General features: G+C 35.9%; 1 protein-coding gene across 1 annotated transcript in view; it reads left to right on the forward strand.

Moving 5' to 3' along the window:
- The window catches only part of LRP1B (LDL receptor related protein 1B), a 1,834,834-nt gene that overhangs the window by 1,356,537 nt on the left and 459,086 nt on the right, over positions 1–19,211 (forward strand). Inside the window, exons 36-37 of the mRNA XM_035008121.1 lie at positions 12,776–12,910; positions 13,518–13,647. Coding sequence (XP_034864012.1) covers positions 12,776–12,910; positions 13,518–13,647 — 265 coding nt within the window. The remainder of the gene's footprint in view (positions 1–12,775; positions 12,911–13,517; positions 13,648–19,211) is intronic.

Below are 19,211 nucleotides of genomic sequence, written 5' to 3' on the forward strand. Positions count from 1 at the left end.
TCACATTCCTCTCTTCAGTAAACTTCTTAAGGTGTTTTTTCACCAGAGGTGATGATGAAAAAAATATATGTATACACAAATATATTTGCTGTTTTTAAGGTGTACACTCCATCTTTGTCTGATTTACTAATTTGAGGCATAACAGAGAAACCAAGCATTTGAGGAACCAGATTTTTTACGTTTCCCTGTTCAAAAATAAACGTGAAATCAGATGGCATTGTTTTCTGAAATGGGTTGATGGTTTCCTGAAGAACTGCCTGAGTAGGTGTACCTTGAAGACATATCTATTCAACATGCTGTCTCAATTTTATAGCTCAGCTTTGAAAATCTAAAACAGAATAAATTAAAACAATTTCTCCTTGGAGCTGCAACTGGTCCTCTTCTAATCTGAAGCCATGAGACCGTGACAGCACATTTTAGTTCTCATATGCTACCTGAAAGTCAAAATTAGGAACACAAGGGCTGTGAGAACTAACTTAATGCATGTGAAAAACAGCACGGTGCAATTGCTTTGAAGAGAAAAAACAGTGAATGCTTAAGAAAATGTGAAAGATTCTTTTTGTTACCCTGAGAGGAAACAGTTCAAAACCTGAAAATGGAATTGCTTTTATAATAGGTATGTTTAATGCAAATTCCATTCAGGACACAAAAGCTAGATGGGCATGTATTTCTTATTTGATAAAGGAGTAATTTAAAAGAGAATGTACATTATCTAAGGTTTCATAACATTGTACCTTAAGGGGATTAAGATATCTAAAACCTTTGAAGTCTGCAGATTTTATTTTATTTACTCACAAGGATGGAGTTCTTCAGTGATTTGTTGCTCTCAGAAAATTACCCATTAGCGTTTGTATTGATTTGCCTTTCTCAAAATGAAAGAAACAAATGTAATTCATTAGCACTTTATTAATGAATCCTTTTAATATGAAATATCGAGAACTTGGGTCCTTATTAACCTGCAAAATGTTTAAAGAAATGCTTTCAAAGTTGGAAAAGAATAGGAAGTAGAACTTAATTTGTATCTGTACCTAGGATATCGGATGGATTCACAACTGGCTGTCATCAGTTTTTGCTCCCTAGTCTTCCTGAAATGCAGTTGTCGTCTCTCCTATTATTATGAAGATGACTACATTTATTAAATTGGTTCATTTTCTCAACTAGGTTTCTGTAAACTATATTGTGCATTTCTGCAAATGTGAATCCAAACGCTACCCAGTATTCAAGGATCAGTGAAAGCCTCACTTCACCCCTGAAGTCTTTTCTGATGACCTTGACAGACCTTGCTTTCCTCTCAATTTCCGTAGCACTCAGTAGGCTCCAGCGGTTTCAGCTGGTGTGCCATGGCACAGAGCATGTCAAAAATGGGGTGTGACTGGGTGCCTGGGTGGCTCAGTCGGTTAAGTGGCTGCCTTCGGCTCAGGTCATGATCCCAGGGTACTGGGATCGAGCCCCGCGTCAGGCTCCCTGCTAGGTGGAGAGTCTGCTTCTCCCTCTCCCTCTGCCTGCCTCTCTGCCTACTTGTGCTCTCTCTCTATCTCTCTGTCAAATAAATAAATAAAATCTTTAAAATATATATATAAAAAAAAATGGGGTGTGATTGGAAAGTAGCAGCCATACTCCTGGTAGCAAGCCTTTCTTTTTTATCATATAACTACTGGTTAACCAAGAAGAGATTTCACTTAAAATACATGTGTTTTTTATCACTTTATTAACAAATTATTTACTTGTATTAAATATACACTAAAATAGAAATTCTTAAAGGATGAGAAAAATAAGTAAAAATCACCATTTTCACATTTTCTTGTAAGACAATGTGTAACCATTCCCTACAGTGTGTATAGCTGACTGACTCTGATGTCACTTATGTATAAACTATGATTTGATAAGTTAAAAAGCATGTATCTTGGGGCGCCTGGGTGGCTCAATCAGTTAAGTGTCTGCCTTTGGCTCAGGTCATGATCTCAGATATTGGGATTGAACCCCACATTGGACTCTGCTTGGTGGGGAGTCTTCTGCCTCTTCCTCTGTGCACATGCCCTCTCACTCTCTCTCAAATAAACAAATAAATCTTTGTAAAAAAAACCAGCACATATATCTCATCTTATTCTAAATATTATTGTATGTACTTTCAAAAATGTGGGAATGGCAGTAAGATGAACAATTAAGATGTGAGGGAATGAGCTGTAAGAAAAGAGGGAAAAAAAATAACATGAAACTAGAAATAAACTGTATGCTGTAAAATACTGTATTTTTGCTGAAAGTTGGCAGCAATCACAATATTTGTTATTTCTAATAACAAGTACAAAGACAGGAATGCGATCAATTTCAGGGCTCACAATGTCTACATAATTTAAAAGAAAAAAAAATAAAACAAAGAATACGTATGTGTGGCAGAGGACGTATCGTACATGGTTCAATAAAAGCCAGCTTATTGAGAATGGAGAAGGATCCACGCAAAGTAATCTCCTTGAGCTGCCTTTTGATTTAGCTTGATTTAGGCATAGATTGAAGAGCAGTGGTTTCTGACAGATCTGGGGCCAGTGGATTATCAGTGATGCAGGAAGGCCAGGTCCAAGGACCCAGAGGGGTTTCTGCAGGACCATGCAAGTTGGAAATCAAACATGAGCCAGTTGGAGGTGAAAGCAGAGTTTATTGAAGATACAGAGAGAGTAGATACAGACAGACTAAGTGTCAGGGAGTCTTATAAAGGAAAGGAGGGAGTCTCCTCTTTGCTTGGGGTCTAAGATTTTTACTGGTGATTAGGCATCCAGAAACTGGTCAGAACAAGGACAGGGTCCAGGTATCCTTCATAAATCACTTATTCCCTGAAGCCAGGGGTCTTGGTGTCAAGGAGTTTAGAGTCAGTGGTCTTGGAGTTCTCTCTCTCTCTCTCTTTTTTTTTTTTTTTATTTTATGGTCGCTCCTTAGTTGTTATCTATTGTGCTGGAAGACTACAAAGATAGCATTATCTCTGTCCCTTACAAGGAAGGCGTAAGCTATTTGCATTACAAGGCATGTGTAGAGTGGGGTGGGGGTGCAGGCCCTAGCAAGAATAGAAGCTGGACACAGGAAAAAAGAAACAACTTTTTTTTATGGGATCCATGGGGTCCCTTCAGTTTCCCTGTCTCATCAGAATCAACAAATTTAAAAATACATATATTTTTTTTTTCAAGTTAAAGACCTCCTCCAACTGGAGAAAAAAAAAAATCCCAAACGTGGTATTCTGGAGATGGTGTCAAGCCCTTCTCTCCCTCTTTTGTCTTTGAAAATCCTTTTAGTAGTGAGCCAGTAATAGCACTGAGTTTGTAACAGGGGTGGGGTAGCATTTTACAAGAGCGATCTCCTTCACAAGATCTTGGATCCTGTTAAATAACAAGTGTTTTTCTTCTTATCTGTACTTTTGATGAGTTAGCTAATCATTCTCAACCAGCACACTGCCCCAGACTAAGCAATTTAAAAATCACTGAGGTGAACCCTTACCTTCACTGTCTTTTTTTTTTTTAAACTTCTCTAGGCAACTCTAATGGACAGCCATTTGAGGACTATTGTGTTTTGAACCGTGTGAAGGCAAACCGGTTGCTGAGGTTGGGGACGATAGTTATAGAGGGTTTCTTTTTGGAGACTGGGTAATCTGAAAGGGGAGGGAATGATAAATTGAGATGAGCTAGGAGGAAAGGGGTGGGCAATAAGGTGTAAGGCCCGGGGTACCATTGAAAAATCACCTCTGGTGGGTATGACCAGAGCACTTTTTAGAATACGGTATCTAAGTTTCAGTTTGAAGTTTTTATGTTGTTATACCTTATCCCCAATCCCATGCTTCCATAAATTCTGTTGTACTATTTGTATTTCATGTGTGGGTGGGTTTATAGGAAGTGGATCAGGGAAAAGGGCTGAAATGAATCCCGTATCTGGGTTGAAACGAGACACAGACCAGAACAAAATAGAGCATTTAGATGTATGATGACTGGAAATGCAGAAGTGATGTGAGAAAGTCTCTTCTTTCCAAAAATTACAAGGTGATTTCCAAAAGAACAAAAAATAGGGTTTGGATTGGAGGTAACCGACCTATGTGTCAAAGTTTTAGAATGAAATCAGTTTGGAAATCATTATCTCAACTAACCTAGACGAATTAATGAATTGCATGCCTTAAGGCAGTCTTTGTAAATGGAGAAACAGTTAAATTTCTGGGCCTACCTGTTAAGGTCACTGCTGACAAATGACAATAAAAACCACAGAGAAGCCTTATATTTTTGACCTCAAAGGGGAAAGGTGTATGCAACCAGCACATCTGAAAGTGATGGTAAATAATTAGAGTCCAAGTAAAAGTTGGTGGTTGGAGAGGTGGCAGGGTGAGGGATACTGTTCTTTCTGATCTTAACAAAGTGCAGGTTCTGTATAAACATCAGTGCCATGAGTTTAATACTGACTCCTTATAGCCAATCCTTATTTGTATATAACAACAAAAGCTGAAAGCAGAACAGCAATGAAATCCTAACAGCTTTCCCTATAAGGTAATAAAGAGTACACTAATTGGCAATAGTTGAATAGTCATAGATAAAACATTCTCTAGACCAAGCCTGAAGTTTATCAAGAAACCGAGGCATACTTTACATATACTTTCCCCTAAGTTAGCATGTGCTTTTGGGAGTGAGCATAAATATCTTTATTTTTAAAGTGTGGGATAGAGTATGGGGCGCCTGGGTGGCTCAGTTGGTTAAGCGACTGCCTTCGGCTCAGGTCATGATCCTGGAGTCCCGGGATCGAGTCCCGCATCGGGCTCCCTGCTCAGCGGGAAGTCTGCTTCTCCCTCTGACCTCCCCCCTCTCATGTGCTCTCTGTCTCTCTCATTCTCTCTGTCTCAAATAATAAATAAATAAAATCTTTAAAAAAAAAAATAAAGTGTGGGATAGAGTATAAATGGTCCAACAAGTTGGAAAAAAAAAATCAGCAAATAAATTAAGCTAAACAAATTTGCAAATTTTAGTACTCACAATTTGGAACTGTCCTTAAGTAATTCTTTGTGTTGTGGATCTAACTTGACTTTCTTAACAACTTCTGTGTAATGTCTAAGAAGGTACTAGCAGAATGTATTACTAAAGATTCTTGTTTTCTATAAAATTTCTATAATCTTATTAATTTATGAACCTGGGAAAAGTAAGCCTCCTAGAGGTCAACCAGATTCTGAGCTTCCATGGTGTCATTCACCAAATTATTACCTTAGGAACTAGGTACTAGAATCCTTCCACGTTACCGGATCTAATGACCAAACTCAGATCCTTTCAGAAGGATTTGTTTATGCTAGAGGTTTTCATTTTTGCTTTAATTAAGGCAAAAGGAAGCTTATGGTAAGATTTTTAAATATAAATTGTGGGGTAACTTCTAATTTTTGTAGCTTCACTAACCATGACAATACATTTTTTGCCATCCAGTAGTCTTTCTCACACTAGGTGCTAGATCCAAAATATAGCGACATTTATACATAGTGCTATAAAATGGTTTTAATTTATCAGCAATATACTGATAAAAGATGATAGAAGAAACTTGTCCCTCAAGCACCAATTACAACATTTTTAAAAAGTTCGTTTTTAGAATGTCTCAGTTTATCTTACTCTTCTGATATCTCTACTATTCTCTGTTAAATCATGTTAGCATATGGGAATGGCTATGCCAATGATAACGGAGAAGTGTGATTCCTTTCCTTCCTCCCTTCCTTTACTTCTGTCTCCCATTTTCTTTATAGTTCCTTTTATTCTGATAGTTAATAGCTCACAAACTCTTTCCATCTTCACATTTTTTTCCTGATCCTTATAGCACTGGCTCTTATTTGTAAAATAATAACAATTATAATAGGAGCCAGAAACGTTTATAGTCTTTTGGTGTTCTCAGAATTAAGGTTGGATGTCCTTACTTTTACCAAAGTTGAGATTGTATCTGTTATATTTACGTTACCTTTTAGAATTCTAGACAAAACAAAAGACTAAAGCTTGGTGATACGTGATCAAAGAGCTAAGATATAGATCTTTTACAAAAATATTATAATATTTGTAAAAGACCCATCCAAAAAGCCAGTATTTTTCTTGGCTTCACTGTAATTTTTTTTTTTTTAAGATTTTATTTATTTATTTGACAGAGAGAGACACAGCCAAAGAGGGAACACAAGCAGGGGGAATGGGAGAGGGAGAAGCAGGCTTCCCGCAGAGCAGGGAGCCCGATGCGGGGCTGGATCCCAGTACCCTGGGATCATGACCTGAGCCGAAGGCAGACGCTTAACAACTGGGCCACCCAGGCGCCCCAACTTCACTGTAATTTTTACCTTTCAGACGTATTCAACACTGGTGCAGGAAAAAAAAAAAAAAAAACCCTAGTAATTGAGGAGGAAGCTAAAATAATAAGCTCCCCTTTACTTTTAATAATAATATATTCTAAAACCATTCCTTCGTTGAAGCCAGTCGCTTGCTCCTTATCTCCCAAGGGAAGCACTATCAACCAAAGTAGATCAGCACAGAGGGGTTCCTGGAAAGGGGAGAATGTTGAGAATTTCTTGCCTCTTCATCTGTTAGGTAGGAGTTCTTCCTGGTTGTATCAGCCAGATATGAAAGGATGATGGAGTTGCCATTGCTGCAGAAAATGGTATGCCCAAAGTATATTTTTGATTCTGTTCAACATATTTATTATTGCCTTGAATAAAGATACAGAAAACCTACCTACCAAATTGTGGATATCACAAAAAGGAGTCATTGGATAACATTATTTTTTTTTTAAATGTTAATTGACAAGATCACTGATCAAATGTAACAAGGTAGCATTTAGTAGGATAAGTGAAAAGGTCTGAGTTAAAAAAATAAATGTGGTTTAATAACCATTAGTAGCATGTTCTGGGAAAAATCATATGCTTTATTCTTTTTAGCGCCAGACAACAAAGCTAGTTAAAATGAGAAAAAATTTACAGAGAAAAAGGAAAATCTATGTAACAGTTCAAATTGGGCAGAACTTTGAAAATACTGTATTCCTTTTAAGTGCAACTGAAAAATTAAATCTTAACATTAGAACATCAAGAGTTGAAAGAAACCCTAAAGGTTATCTAAATTTTACCTTTTTTTACTTATATCTATCTCTGTCTTTCTATTTATATTTGTATATTCATATTCATATGTGAGGAAACTGAGGCCAAGTGAGACAAAGTAACTTTGTGAAAGTCTCATGGGAAACGGTGGGACAGTGATAAATGCTAAGATCCCAGCCCTAGACCCCTTGCACTGTAGTCTGCTATCTTCCTGGTGTGCTGGTGATTATTTCATTAGGAGAGGGAAGTATGGTAACCTTCTACCTTATATTTTATCTTTTTTTTTTTTTTTTTGGTATGGTGTTTTCTGAAATAGTATGTCAATTTAGGTGGGGAAACAGGACTTTGAATTTTCTAAGAAGTATACAACAACCCAAGCTAACATGGAGACAAGTGCATTCACTAGATCAATTAAGTGTTAATTAATCATAAAAATAGATAATAATAATAAAATTATATAATATATAATATACAATAAAATTTTATTTTATAATAATAAGAATTATTCCATAATAAAAATTTTAAAAATTATATATAATAATATATACTATTATATATTATTATTAAAATAATAAAAAATAGGGGTGAAAGGACTTTAAGAGATTTGTATTTCTTATTTCTTATTTTCAGACAAGACTGTGCGTAATCTATTTCTGTAGATGGTCAGCTCTTCAGCTTAATTCAAAAAGTTTAACTTTTCTCAGTGTCAGTAGGCCTCTCCCTTGTTTTACAGACTAATATTATTATGACCATATGTGATTTTTCTTTTAATTCTGACTGTAGTTACAACGCACAATAGCTGGCCTCCAATCTCTCTATATGTAATCCTTGAAAATAGTTACCAAGTATCCTATGTGTCTTATTATATCTGTGGGGAGCTAATTATAATTGTTATTACCTTAAATTACAAATTCTATTTTCCAGTCCTCTGATTATTTTATACATTACCAATTACTATATGTTTTAAGACAGTTTATTTTTAATTCAATTCCAGAAGTGAACTCCATGATTACAAGGACTGTCTATCATGTTCACCACCAAACTCCTAAGCCTATAATAATGTTTAGCACACACTAAATATTCTATACATATGTGTTGAATAAGGATAATTAAAGTTAAAAAATATCATATTTTGGAATAAGTATCAGGACATGGTTATGATAGTCTTTTCTTCCCTTTCTATATTTGTATGTATTTCCATTTTGTATCTTTATAGTTTGTTGTAAAATTTTTATCATCTTTCAGCCTGATTTTATTCCTAATTAAGACATTCTTGACATCATTTGTTTATTTTGCAGATATTCCCAGATATTAGAAGATATATTTTCTTTTTAAGAAAACATATTCTTATATATCTGTGAACTTACTCAATTTAAAGTGTATAGGTATGCAATATGTATGTGAAAGAACTGATAAGAAAGGGATTTGGCTATGAGTGACTGATTTAATTCTTCTGTTGTTTTCGTCCTCCTTACTGTATCACCACATGATTGATTTGCTCACTAATCTCCAAAATATGCCTAATAGAAATAATACCAGGAAACTTCTCAGTTCATCAGTGCTTTGATCTAGTCGACTTGACCATTTAGAGATAGCCTCAGCATTACAAATTAATCTATTATCCACAAAATGAATATTCATGATGTGTCTACTGCACATGTGACTACGTTGGTAAAAGTTGGGCCAGTTGCAATTCCTACCCATGAATTATCTCACAGTCTGTTTCCTTCTTTCTTTTTTTTCATTGTTAAGATTTTATTTACGGGCGCCTGGGTGGCTCAGTTGGTTAAGTGACTCCCTTCGGCTCAGGTCATGATCCTGGAGTCCCGGGATCAAGTCCCACATCGGGCTCCCTGCTCGGCAGGGAGTCTGCTTCTCCCTCTGACCCTCCTCCCTCTCATGCTCTCTGTCCCAAATAAATAAATAAAATCTTAAAAAAAAAAAAAAGATTTTACTTACTTATTTATTTAGAGAGAATGAGCACGAGTGGGGGGAGGGGCAAAGGGAGAGGGAGAAAGAATTCCAAGCAGAGGCCAAGCTGAGCGCAGAGCACAAAGTGGTGCTTGATCCCAGGACACTGAGATCATGACCTGAGCCGAAATCAAGAGTCACACACTAACCAGCTGAGCTACGCAGGCGCCCTTCTCATGGTCTGTTTCTAAGAAGAAATGTAAAGCCCCAATTTCAGCTCAATATTAATAAACGTATATGCGAGATGTAATGGTATATGTGAGAAAGAACGTTTCCTAGTTACATGGCATAGGAATTTGCAGCCTGGCAGAGCTACTAGAGGGTAATTCAAAAGTAAGATTCCCATACAAAATAGGGTAGTTTTTGTAAGACTTGTGAAGATTGTTGTGAATGTTTTCTTTGAACTCTTGCAAAATTCCTTGCCTGTACTACTGACATGCTGTTCATGCTACACTTTTTTTTTATTTTTTTATTTTTATTTTTTTATTCTTATGTTAATCCCCATACATTACATCATTAGTTTTAGATGTAGTGTTCCATGATTCATTGTTTGTGCATAACACCCAGTGCTCCATGCAGAATGTGCCCTCCTCAATACCCACCACCAGGCTAACCCATCCTCCCACTCCCTTCCCCTCTAGAACCCTCAGTTTGTTTTTCAGAGTCCATCGTCTCTCATGGTTCGTCTCCCCCTCCGATTTCCCCCACTTCATTATTCATACTACACTCTTGTGAATTGTTAGTCCTTTTGTTTCCCGCTCATACCTTCTCCTTATTGAGCTTATAAAGCTTCTCATGGTAAAAGCTGTGTCTTCCCTGTATCCCCTTCCAGCCAGTCTTTGTATAGCACATCGCATTCACGTTATTCACCAAATGTTTACTTTGAGCTCACTGTGTGTCAGATATTATTATTCTAGGTGCCAGGGATAAAGCAGTGAACAACATTTTTTAAAAGTTCATTTTTAGAATGTCTCAGTTTATCTTACTCTTCTGATATCTCTACTATTCTCTGTTAAATCATGTTAGCATATGGGAATGGCTATATAAATAAAAAATATATATATATAAATAAAAAATAAAGCCCCAACCCTCACAGAGATTACATTTCTGTGAGATAAGACAGACACTGAAGAAACAACCCAGTACATATATAATGGGTTTGACAGTAATAAATGCTATGGAAAAAACAGGTTTGGTAAGGGAGGTAGAGCATGTCAAGGAAATAATTTTTTACAGAGTAGTCAGGGGAAGTTTCAGTAAGAAGGAGGGGATATTTGGGCTAAGACAGGTGTGCAGATATCTGAGGAAAGAGCTTCCAAACAGAAAGAGTAATGTAAAGAACCTTAGACTGATGGTATTTGGTTTGTGTGAGGAAGAGAGAAAGGACTGTTACCAGAGGTGATGAGTGAGGGGGGGAGTGGAAGGACGCCAGGTGAGAGAGCGTTGAAGGGTAGATCTTGAAGGTCATGGGAAGGAACTTTAATTTTACCTTGGATGAGATGACAAATGATTAGAGACTCTGACTGGAGAGGAGAGAAATGATCCTGTTTACTTTTTAAAAGGGTAACAGTGGCCCCTAAGTAGAGAAAGAACTGGGGAGTACTGAGACAAATTGAAGCTGGGCAATCAGTTAGAAAGCTATTTGCAATGTAGTTGACCTTGGACAACATGGGGATTAGAGGCACTGACCCTTGTGCACTCAAAAATCTGTATATACCTTTTGACTCCCCCAAAACTTAACTACTAATAGCCTACTGTTGACTAGAAGCCTTAACAATAACATAAACACTTCCTTAACACATATTTTGTATGTATGTTCTATGTACTATATTATACTGTATTCTTAGAATAAAGCAAGCTAGAAAAAGAAAATGTTACTAAGAAAATCATAAGAGAAATACATTTATAGTACTTTATTGAGTTTATTGATGCTGTAAGTTTATGTCATCTGCCTACAAGATAAATTGTCTGTCAGTGACTATATCAATATTGTTCAATATATTTATTGAAAAAAATCCACGTATAATGGGCCCACACAGTTCAAATTCGGGTTGTTCAAGAGTCAACTGTGCTTCAGACAAGAGTTAATAGTAGTTTGGATTGCATTGTAAGTAGTAGAGAGTGTAAGAGGTAGTTGGATCATGGATATGATTTGAAAGAACAATAAAAAGAACGAAAAATACTTGGTAATAGATTGAACACTAGAGTATTTGGGTGATGGATTAGCTGTGAAGTTTGAGAAAAAGTAATCAAGGATAATATGAGGTTTTTAGTCCAAGAAACACAGGATGGAGATACCATCCATCAGACCATCATGGCATGTGGAGTTGCTATGTGGAAGACTGCAAGAGAAGAGTGTTTCACATAGAAATCCAGAATTTGTCTTTTGTATTCCAAGATTGCCTTCTCTACATACAAGTGGAGATACAAAGTAGGCAGTTAGATATATGGGTCTAACACTTGCAGAAAAGGTTTGGATTTGACTTAATGCTTAGTATTGATGCAAAAATAATGTTTATTGTTCATTGATTCACTCTTTCAAATGTTAACTAATACTTTAACAAAATTGGAAAAATCAAACAAATTCTTGCTTTCCAGATAAATATTTGAAAATGGTATCTGCTCTGCTTCAAACAATTACGTATTTGACTTACCATTCTTGAGAACAAGGGGGTTTTGGACTCTTTTTCCAATTAGGCAAAGGAATTTAGACTATATTTTACTTGAAATGGATTCTCAAAACTTACTGATAAATGGCTTTATTATACTAATTGCTTTTTCTTTATTTCCATAGTCTGTCACTGTGCCAGAGGGAAATTATATTGGTCTTAAAGGATTTGTTCTTCAAATGGCCACGTAGGTCACAACACAAAAACTTACTTAGTTGGTGGCAAATTATTATTTAATGATTTGTCCCCAGTGTCTTTCTGGTGGCTATATTTAAAATCATTGGTCTATAATTGCTACCCTTTATGCATATGCATGCACATATAATATATTTCATTTATAATCTTTGGACACATTTTTCATTCAAATATTCAAAAAGCACTGTTATTTAAAGACTCTGCAATAGCATAGAGCCATTTTTCAAGTATTCTTAAGCGCATTTGTACAATCAGAGTTTGAAAAATAATGTAAGGGGTTTGTAGTTGACATTTGGGAAACTAGTATCTCAGAAGGAATAATTGAATGCTAGGGCATTTTTAAGACGTTACACATTTTGAATGACCTTATGCTTAAAACACTCCTGATACAGTGGAAATGCCCTTATGTTTCTTTCCATTCTCTCTCTACTTTGAGACTCTGGTGATTACCTCCGGTAGTATTCTTTTCATATTTAGAGAACTCAGACACAGGTATAGGTGTGAAGAGAAAACCCGTGGTCCAAAATAGCATGGTTTGACATCAGGATTGCAAAATAACGTGAGATAAGTATTTATTGAGTTAAATGAGTAGAAAAATGAAGAAGAAATAATCAAGGATGTGATAGGTCATTTCCACACATATTTCAAAAGTACTTTTAGGAAAAACCATTTGACTAGGTTCTTTCATGTTGTTTTCATATCTTTCTTGCTATTTGTGTTAGTAAATTGTCCTGAAGAATATTTATACCCTAGTATACCCAGGATGATAATCCCCAAAGTACTAATGCAATGTGATCCCAATACATATATTGATACCTTTTATAGTGTATGTGTATGTTTTTTTGTTTTTTGTTTTTTCTTTCTGTCTTATCCATAGAAAATGATACCATCTACTGGACAGACATGGGCTTCAATAAAATTAGCCGAGCTAAAAGAGATCAGACTTGGAAAGAAGATATCATTACCAATGGCTTGGGAAGAGTGGAGGGCATAGCTATTGACTGGATTGCTGGTATAATCCATGGCTTTTTCTGTTCTTGTTGCATTTGTTGCATACCTATTTTGTTAGCATCTCAATCTCCTTCATAAAAATTCTGTTTCTAACTCATAACAGTTTTTTGTTTTGTTTTGTTTTGTTTTTTTGTACTTCTAGCCACAGGGATAAATAGTCTCTTTTGCTCTTGGCTTCATCCTTTCTAATGCTTTAGAGTCTTTAGACAAGTGTTTTTATGCAGAAGTAGATTATGTAGTATTAACTTGGCCCAAATCTCCTGGGAACTGTGAGGCAGGTAAACAAAAGTGTTAGAAGTTCTCTTTTGCCTGGAGTCAGTAGAAAGTTAAAATAGATCCCTTCTTCAGGTGAGAGAAGTTTCAACTTATTTTTAGCATACAAATGTATCATTATATGGTTTAAACTGCAGATGTGTGAGCTTGGGAAGTATCTGCATATTAGTTTATTTACAGCTTTCCACTTAGGAAATGTACACATTAAATAATATATAGGAAGTAAATGATTTTTTGATACTTATGTGACTGCTCAGAAAGTTAATTTTAGCCATAACTAATAAATAATTTTCTTTCTCACAACCATATTATAAACACATCTGTATTTCTCCTAGGTAACATATATTGGACAGATCATGGTTTCAACTTAATTGAAGTTGCAAGACTCAATGGCTCTTTCCGTTATGTAATTATTTCCCAAGGCCTGGACCAACCAAGATCTATAGCTGTGCACCCAGAGAAAGGGTAATTTTAAGCTTTACATATATCTTGAGTTTTAAGTGAGTTTTCTTAAGTTTCATTTAAAAAAAATCCAGATGTCCATATTAATATTTATTTTTAGTTATGCTGTTTGAAACGAAGCTCAACATTTTACCTAAGCAAAAAAAAAAAAAGTTTATTTTCACTCTGTGATGTATATTTCAGAATATATTTGATGGGGTCATATTTATTACACAGTTCTTTAATGTATGTGTAAATCCAAGTAAGTATACCAACATGTGTCTAGATTCTCAATTGGAAGTTCTACCCTACAACTGTTTACAAAATGGGTACTCACTTATTTGCTGAATGACTGATATCCATCCTCATTCTTCAATATTTCTAAAGCTTCAGTTTCCATTTATAAGTCTATGATTGCCAAAATAACATGTTCATCCCAAGCTTTGTATTTTTTTCCCTCGAGTTCCAGATAAATATGTCTACCTGCCTTTTTGACATCTCTGTTTTTCCATTTAGATGTTTTATAGGCACTCAAACTGTGCATATCTAAAATTGAAATGAATTCAATCTGCCATCAATTTCTGTTAATATTTCCTTTCTAAATATTATCAATCTACTACTCTCCATCTTTGCAACTCCCACTCTAATTAAATCTGTTCTTATCTTACACATACAACATTGCAATAATTTCCCAATTCATCTCCTAACATCATTAAAGCTTAGAGTGAATATTTTTTCTTTTAATATAAATCTTGCTTAAATCCTTTTGAGGGATCCCCATTGACTTTTGTGTAAAGCCCAAAATTTCTGTTGTGATCCTTCTTTTTTTTTTTAAGATTTTATTGATTGATTGATTGATTGATTTCAGAGGTAGCGTGAGTGGGTGGGGGAAGAGCAGAGGAGAGGGACAAGCAGACTCTGTGCTGAGCGAGGAGCCCCAAGCGTGGCTCCGATGCAGGGGTAGAGGCGGGGCACGATCTCACAGCCCTGAGATCACGACCCTGAGATCACGAACTGAGCCAGAATCAAGAGTCAGATGCTCAACCATCTGAGCCACCCAGGCACCTTTGTTGTGATCCTTCTTAATCAGGCCTTATGTAAATATTCAGCCTCAGACTCCTGCTACTGCCTCTTTGGTATCTCAGTCAATCTCTGTTGGACTATGTAGTTTTAAAAATATTTTCAGATATTTCCTATTCTTTTCTATTCCTACCCTTTGAACAACCTCTTTCCTTTATCGGCAGTGTTTTCCTTCCTACTTTCACTTTGCTAAATTTTATTTATCCTTCTCTGCCTTTGTAAACAGATTAGATTGTTCTATTCTATGACACCAAAGTACCTAGGACTTTCATTACTTTCATTTTTTATAAATTCCATGCACCAATATTTGCTTATTTACTTATATTTATATGCTTAGGAGCTCTATTTTTTCACTGGACTGCTGATGTCTCCATTCTTCACTGTGCTATGAGGAGAATAGTCATGTGTGTTTGGTTTATTTCTCTATCCCCAGGGCTTAGTACAGTGGCTGGTAAAGAATAAGATGCTGACTGATAACTGCTTTTCTCTTAAGCAATAATATAGAAGTCCTGTTATAAAACTTCATATAATTTGCCACCACTGTGTTTCTTTCATTACTAGTATGATTTGACTTCAGAGTTTTTTGTTTGTTTTTAAAAGGTGGGTATTTTTATGTTAATAGAACTCGTCTTCCTTTTGGAGGGGTGGAAAAGTAGACCATGGTGTATTAGATACACGGTGCTGATTTAGAATGAAGTCAGTCTATGTAAAACATCAAATTGGCTATTGTGAAAGTCTACAAACTTTCTTATTTGTTATAGCTTGTATGTAGTTTTTCCAATATCATCATTTGCTTCAGTTTCTTGACAAGTGTTATAAAATTAAGTCATTGTATTAGTACAGTGAAAAAGGAAACAAAGAAGGTTAATATAGGAGAGAGAAATAACACCTACAATTTGTCACACTTCAAGCTAAGATTACAATGTAAAATTTAAAAAGCTGCATTGTTTAAGAATGCTCTTTGGTGCAAAAATTTAGAGTGTAAGTCTATAGGAGTTTTTTTTCTATTTTTTCAACTGTTATCTTTACTAAGTTATATTCTGTCTTAGACTTGATGTTTTGGTCCCATTGTTACAACATACTTGATATATCATCAGGGAGTATGTTTACACTTAAGGAGAAGAGGGAGAGGATAAAAACAGCTTTTCCTTGCTAGATTGTATTTGGGAAGAAAAACATCTTTATGTTAATTCTTTTGTTATCCCTTAACCAGAAATGGGTTACATGCCCATCCTTAGATCAGTCAATAGCCAAAGGGAAGAGATTATTTTGACATATTTAGACAAGTTTTGTTTCATCACATGGGCTGGTATAAGGTCCCAGACCTAACAGTATATACAACAAACTCAGTTTCTCAACGAACTCAGTTTCTCTTACCAGGGCAGATCTTGAGGAGGTAGATTTCAAAGAGACATTATGAGGAAGAAGGAACCAATTCTTTTGATTTTTCCATTTCAGTAGTCATTCCAACACACTCTCCTTTCTCAGTTCATTTTCTCTTTGACACCTTAATGTTGGAGTTCCCCAGGGCTCAGTCTTTGGTGTTATTCTCTTCTTTGGTAGTCTCATCCCACCTAAATGTTAAAGACTGTAAAATGTTGATAACCAGACTACACCTACACTCTTATGTTACGTACTACTTCTTCAACATTTTCAACTACAGATCTGTGGCAGATTTTATTTTCCAAGATGATTACAATAATATCTGCCATTCCACATGCTCTTCTTAAAATGTGACATTGAGTCTTCCAAACAGAGAATGGAGCATGTTTTCCATATGCTTGAATTTGGGTAGGCCTATGACTATTATGGAAGTGATACTATGTAAAATCTGAGGCTATATCCTAAGAGAAAATAGAACTGCTACATGGTTCTCTTGGGATGTTCTTAGAAACCATCCACTCTGCTGTGAGGAAGCCAAGTAACACCATGAAGGGGTCAGTGTAGGTGTTCCAGCCAACAACCTTAGTTAGCTAAGGTCTGAGCTGACAGCTAGCACCAATTGCTAGATATGTTGAGTGAATCTAAATGATTCCAGTCCCTAGCTGTTATGTCACCTCAGCCGTGGTGGCACCACAGTGGATGTGAAGGGATGAGTTGGTCCTTGAGCTCTGATCAAATTGCAAATGCAAAAGCAATTAAGTTATTGTTGTTTTAAGCTTTAAATTTGGAGGGGTTTGCTAGCAGCAATAGATAACCAAAGAAGATCCACCAGAAATCTTAACCTTAACAGGTTCAAAACTAAATTGAATATTTCTCTACAATTATGAGTCCTCCATTAGTTGATGCCAGTTCTGTTATTTCAGTTGCTTAGGTCAAAACACTTGGTATGATCTTTGGTGTCTCTCTCATATACTCTATATCCAATATACCAGGAAATCCATTACCCTTTCACTCTATTTAAAAGCTCGCAACAAACCTAGAGTAGTACTGTTTCCTCCTTTTAACGGATAAGGAAACTGACTCAGCTATTTTAAATATTACTCTGCTTTCAAGTTGATATGTGGGAGAGTTAGGTTTTTCTCAACTCCAAAATCATGCTACAGTATATGCATAGGCATATGTGTGTTACATATTACACATATACCCATATATTGGTAAACATTACAAAAATCAATAACCAAAAATAGCAAACATACAAGAAAACAGTTTTAACAGTTTCAGTATAATTGCACTGAAAATTTAAAGGTTAGAAGTATAAGTAAAAAAGAGGATAAGCTATCATGAGAAAATGCTGGGAAAAAAATCAGGAGAGGGGGCTTATAAAATAATTTTGAGTTGGTTCTGACTTCCCCTTCCCCTGGAGAGCCCTTGCCTACAACTATGTGTATGCCATTACATATTAAGACTGCGAAGGGAGGGTGTGCTTCTGTTTAATTCCAAGAATATATAACACATGACTCAATTGAATATGTCCACATCACACTCATAAACTTGAAAATAAAAAAGTACTCTTCCAATGTGATGGTATTTTAAACATCTCTTTTTAAATTATAATTTATAATCAAGCAATAAATCATAATAGCCTCAAGAGAGAAAATTTGGTCAATTGCTCTATTGTGGATAATTATTCTAATGGTAGGAACAAATATAATTGGAATGTTACGAAATCCCAGAGATACATAGGGAATGAGTTTGTTTCTAGTAAAGAATTTCTTCCCCTTTTATTTGCAATAAGCCCAACTCTTCATTTGTATGATCGAGAGTGTCTTGTGCCTGGCCTATTATAGATTCTTGCTGTTCAGTTTAGCAGGACCTTCGCTGCTGCTACTTGCCAATCTGTAGTTTTCTTTTTCATTGTTTTTTTGTTGAAACCTAGCATATGACCTCAAATTGTTGCTCCAGGTCTTCCTTTCTTTAAGTATATCTCTATATCTCCATAGCCACCTTAGCATAAAAACATACCTACTTCTCTCTAGGATGATTGAGAACATCAGGCAAAGAGACCCGCATATACTCCACTTCCTGTTAGTTTATTAAAAAAAGCATTTATTGAGGGCGCACACTGTGTGCGAGGTGATGCCAGGGCATCTCCATCTCCTCTGCAGCTTTCAATTCAGTACATCTTGACAAAATAGTACTGCTTACTGTATGAAAGACACTGGGGGACACTGTGAAGTGTGATAGTATAAAAACAATATGTCACTTCTGTTCACAGTGAGTTTTCTGTTTAAACTTACAGTTTAAACACATGCAAAATTTCAGTCAAAGTAATAGTCTCATATTGTAACGTGAGATTCATTTTCAGGTATAAAAAGACTAGGTCAGTATGACTCAAGCCTAAATCTCATCTCTAAATCTCATGTTAGCATAATTTCCATAAGATCTTTATAAAGTTATATTGAGTTTTAAGAAAAAAAGAGATTGCATATAATCAGAGTTGGTAGTCATAGTGAGGGTGGTAGCAGCAATGGTGATGCTCAGTCGAGGTTTTATGGAGAAGACTTGAAAGAGAGCGGTCGCTGAGATGGAGTGGGAATATATTATATGAAGAAGAGATAGAACATTCAAAGCATTGGTAGTGGCAAAACAAAGGCCATTGGCAAGAGTAAAGCTACATAGGGAAGAGCTGTGGTGTAGCTGGGATAACTTGGAGCTATAAAATAGGCAATAGCTTTCCCCACATATTAAAGAAATTACCATGAACACCTTCTCCACTTTGGCAAGTGGAATCTAAAATGGTCCTAGACCCTCTCTCCTAAGCCTCCTCTCTGGCCCCAAAGACGCCACATAAGCAATGGTTAGAAGTATAATGAGAGTTTATTGAAATTGTAGCATTGTTTAAATCAGGGAATTCTTAGAAATAATTACCATCCTAGACAGAGTTTTATGGGGGAGGGGGTTCTTTTTTTACCTTCAAGCCAAGTAATGGAGAGAGCTAGAGGCAAATATGTAAAGGGGAGACTAAAATAAATAGAAAAGAACAGTAAGTGAAAAGAAAGGAAGAGAAGAGAAGAAGAGAAGAGAAGAGAAGAGAAGAGAAGAGAAGAGAAGAGAAGAGAAGAGAA

Source organism: Mirounga leonina, unplaced genomic scaffold, assembly GCF_011800145.1.
Source record: "Mirounga leonina isolate KUSES-001 unplaced genomic scaffold, KU_Mleo_1.0 Mir_151, whole genome shotgun sequence".
NCBI classification, from domain to species: Eukaryota; Metazoa; Chordata; class Mammalia; order Carnivora; family Phocidae; genus Mirounga; species Mirounga leonina.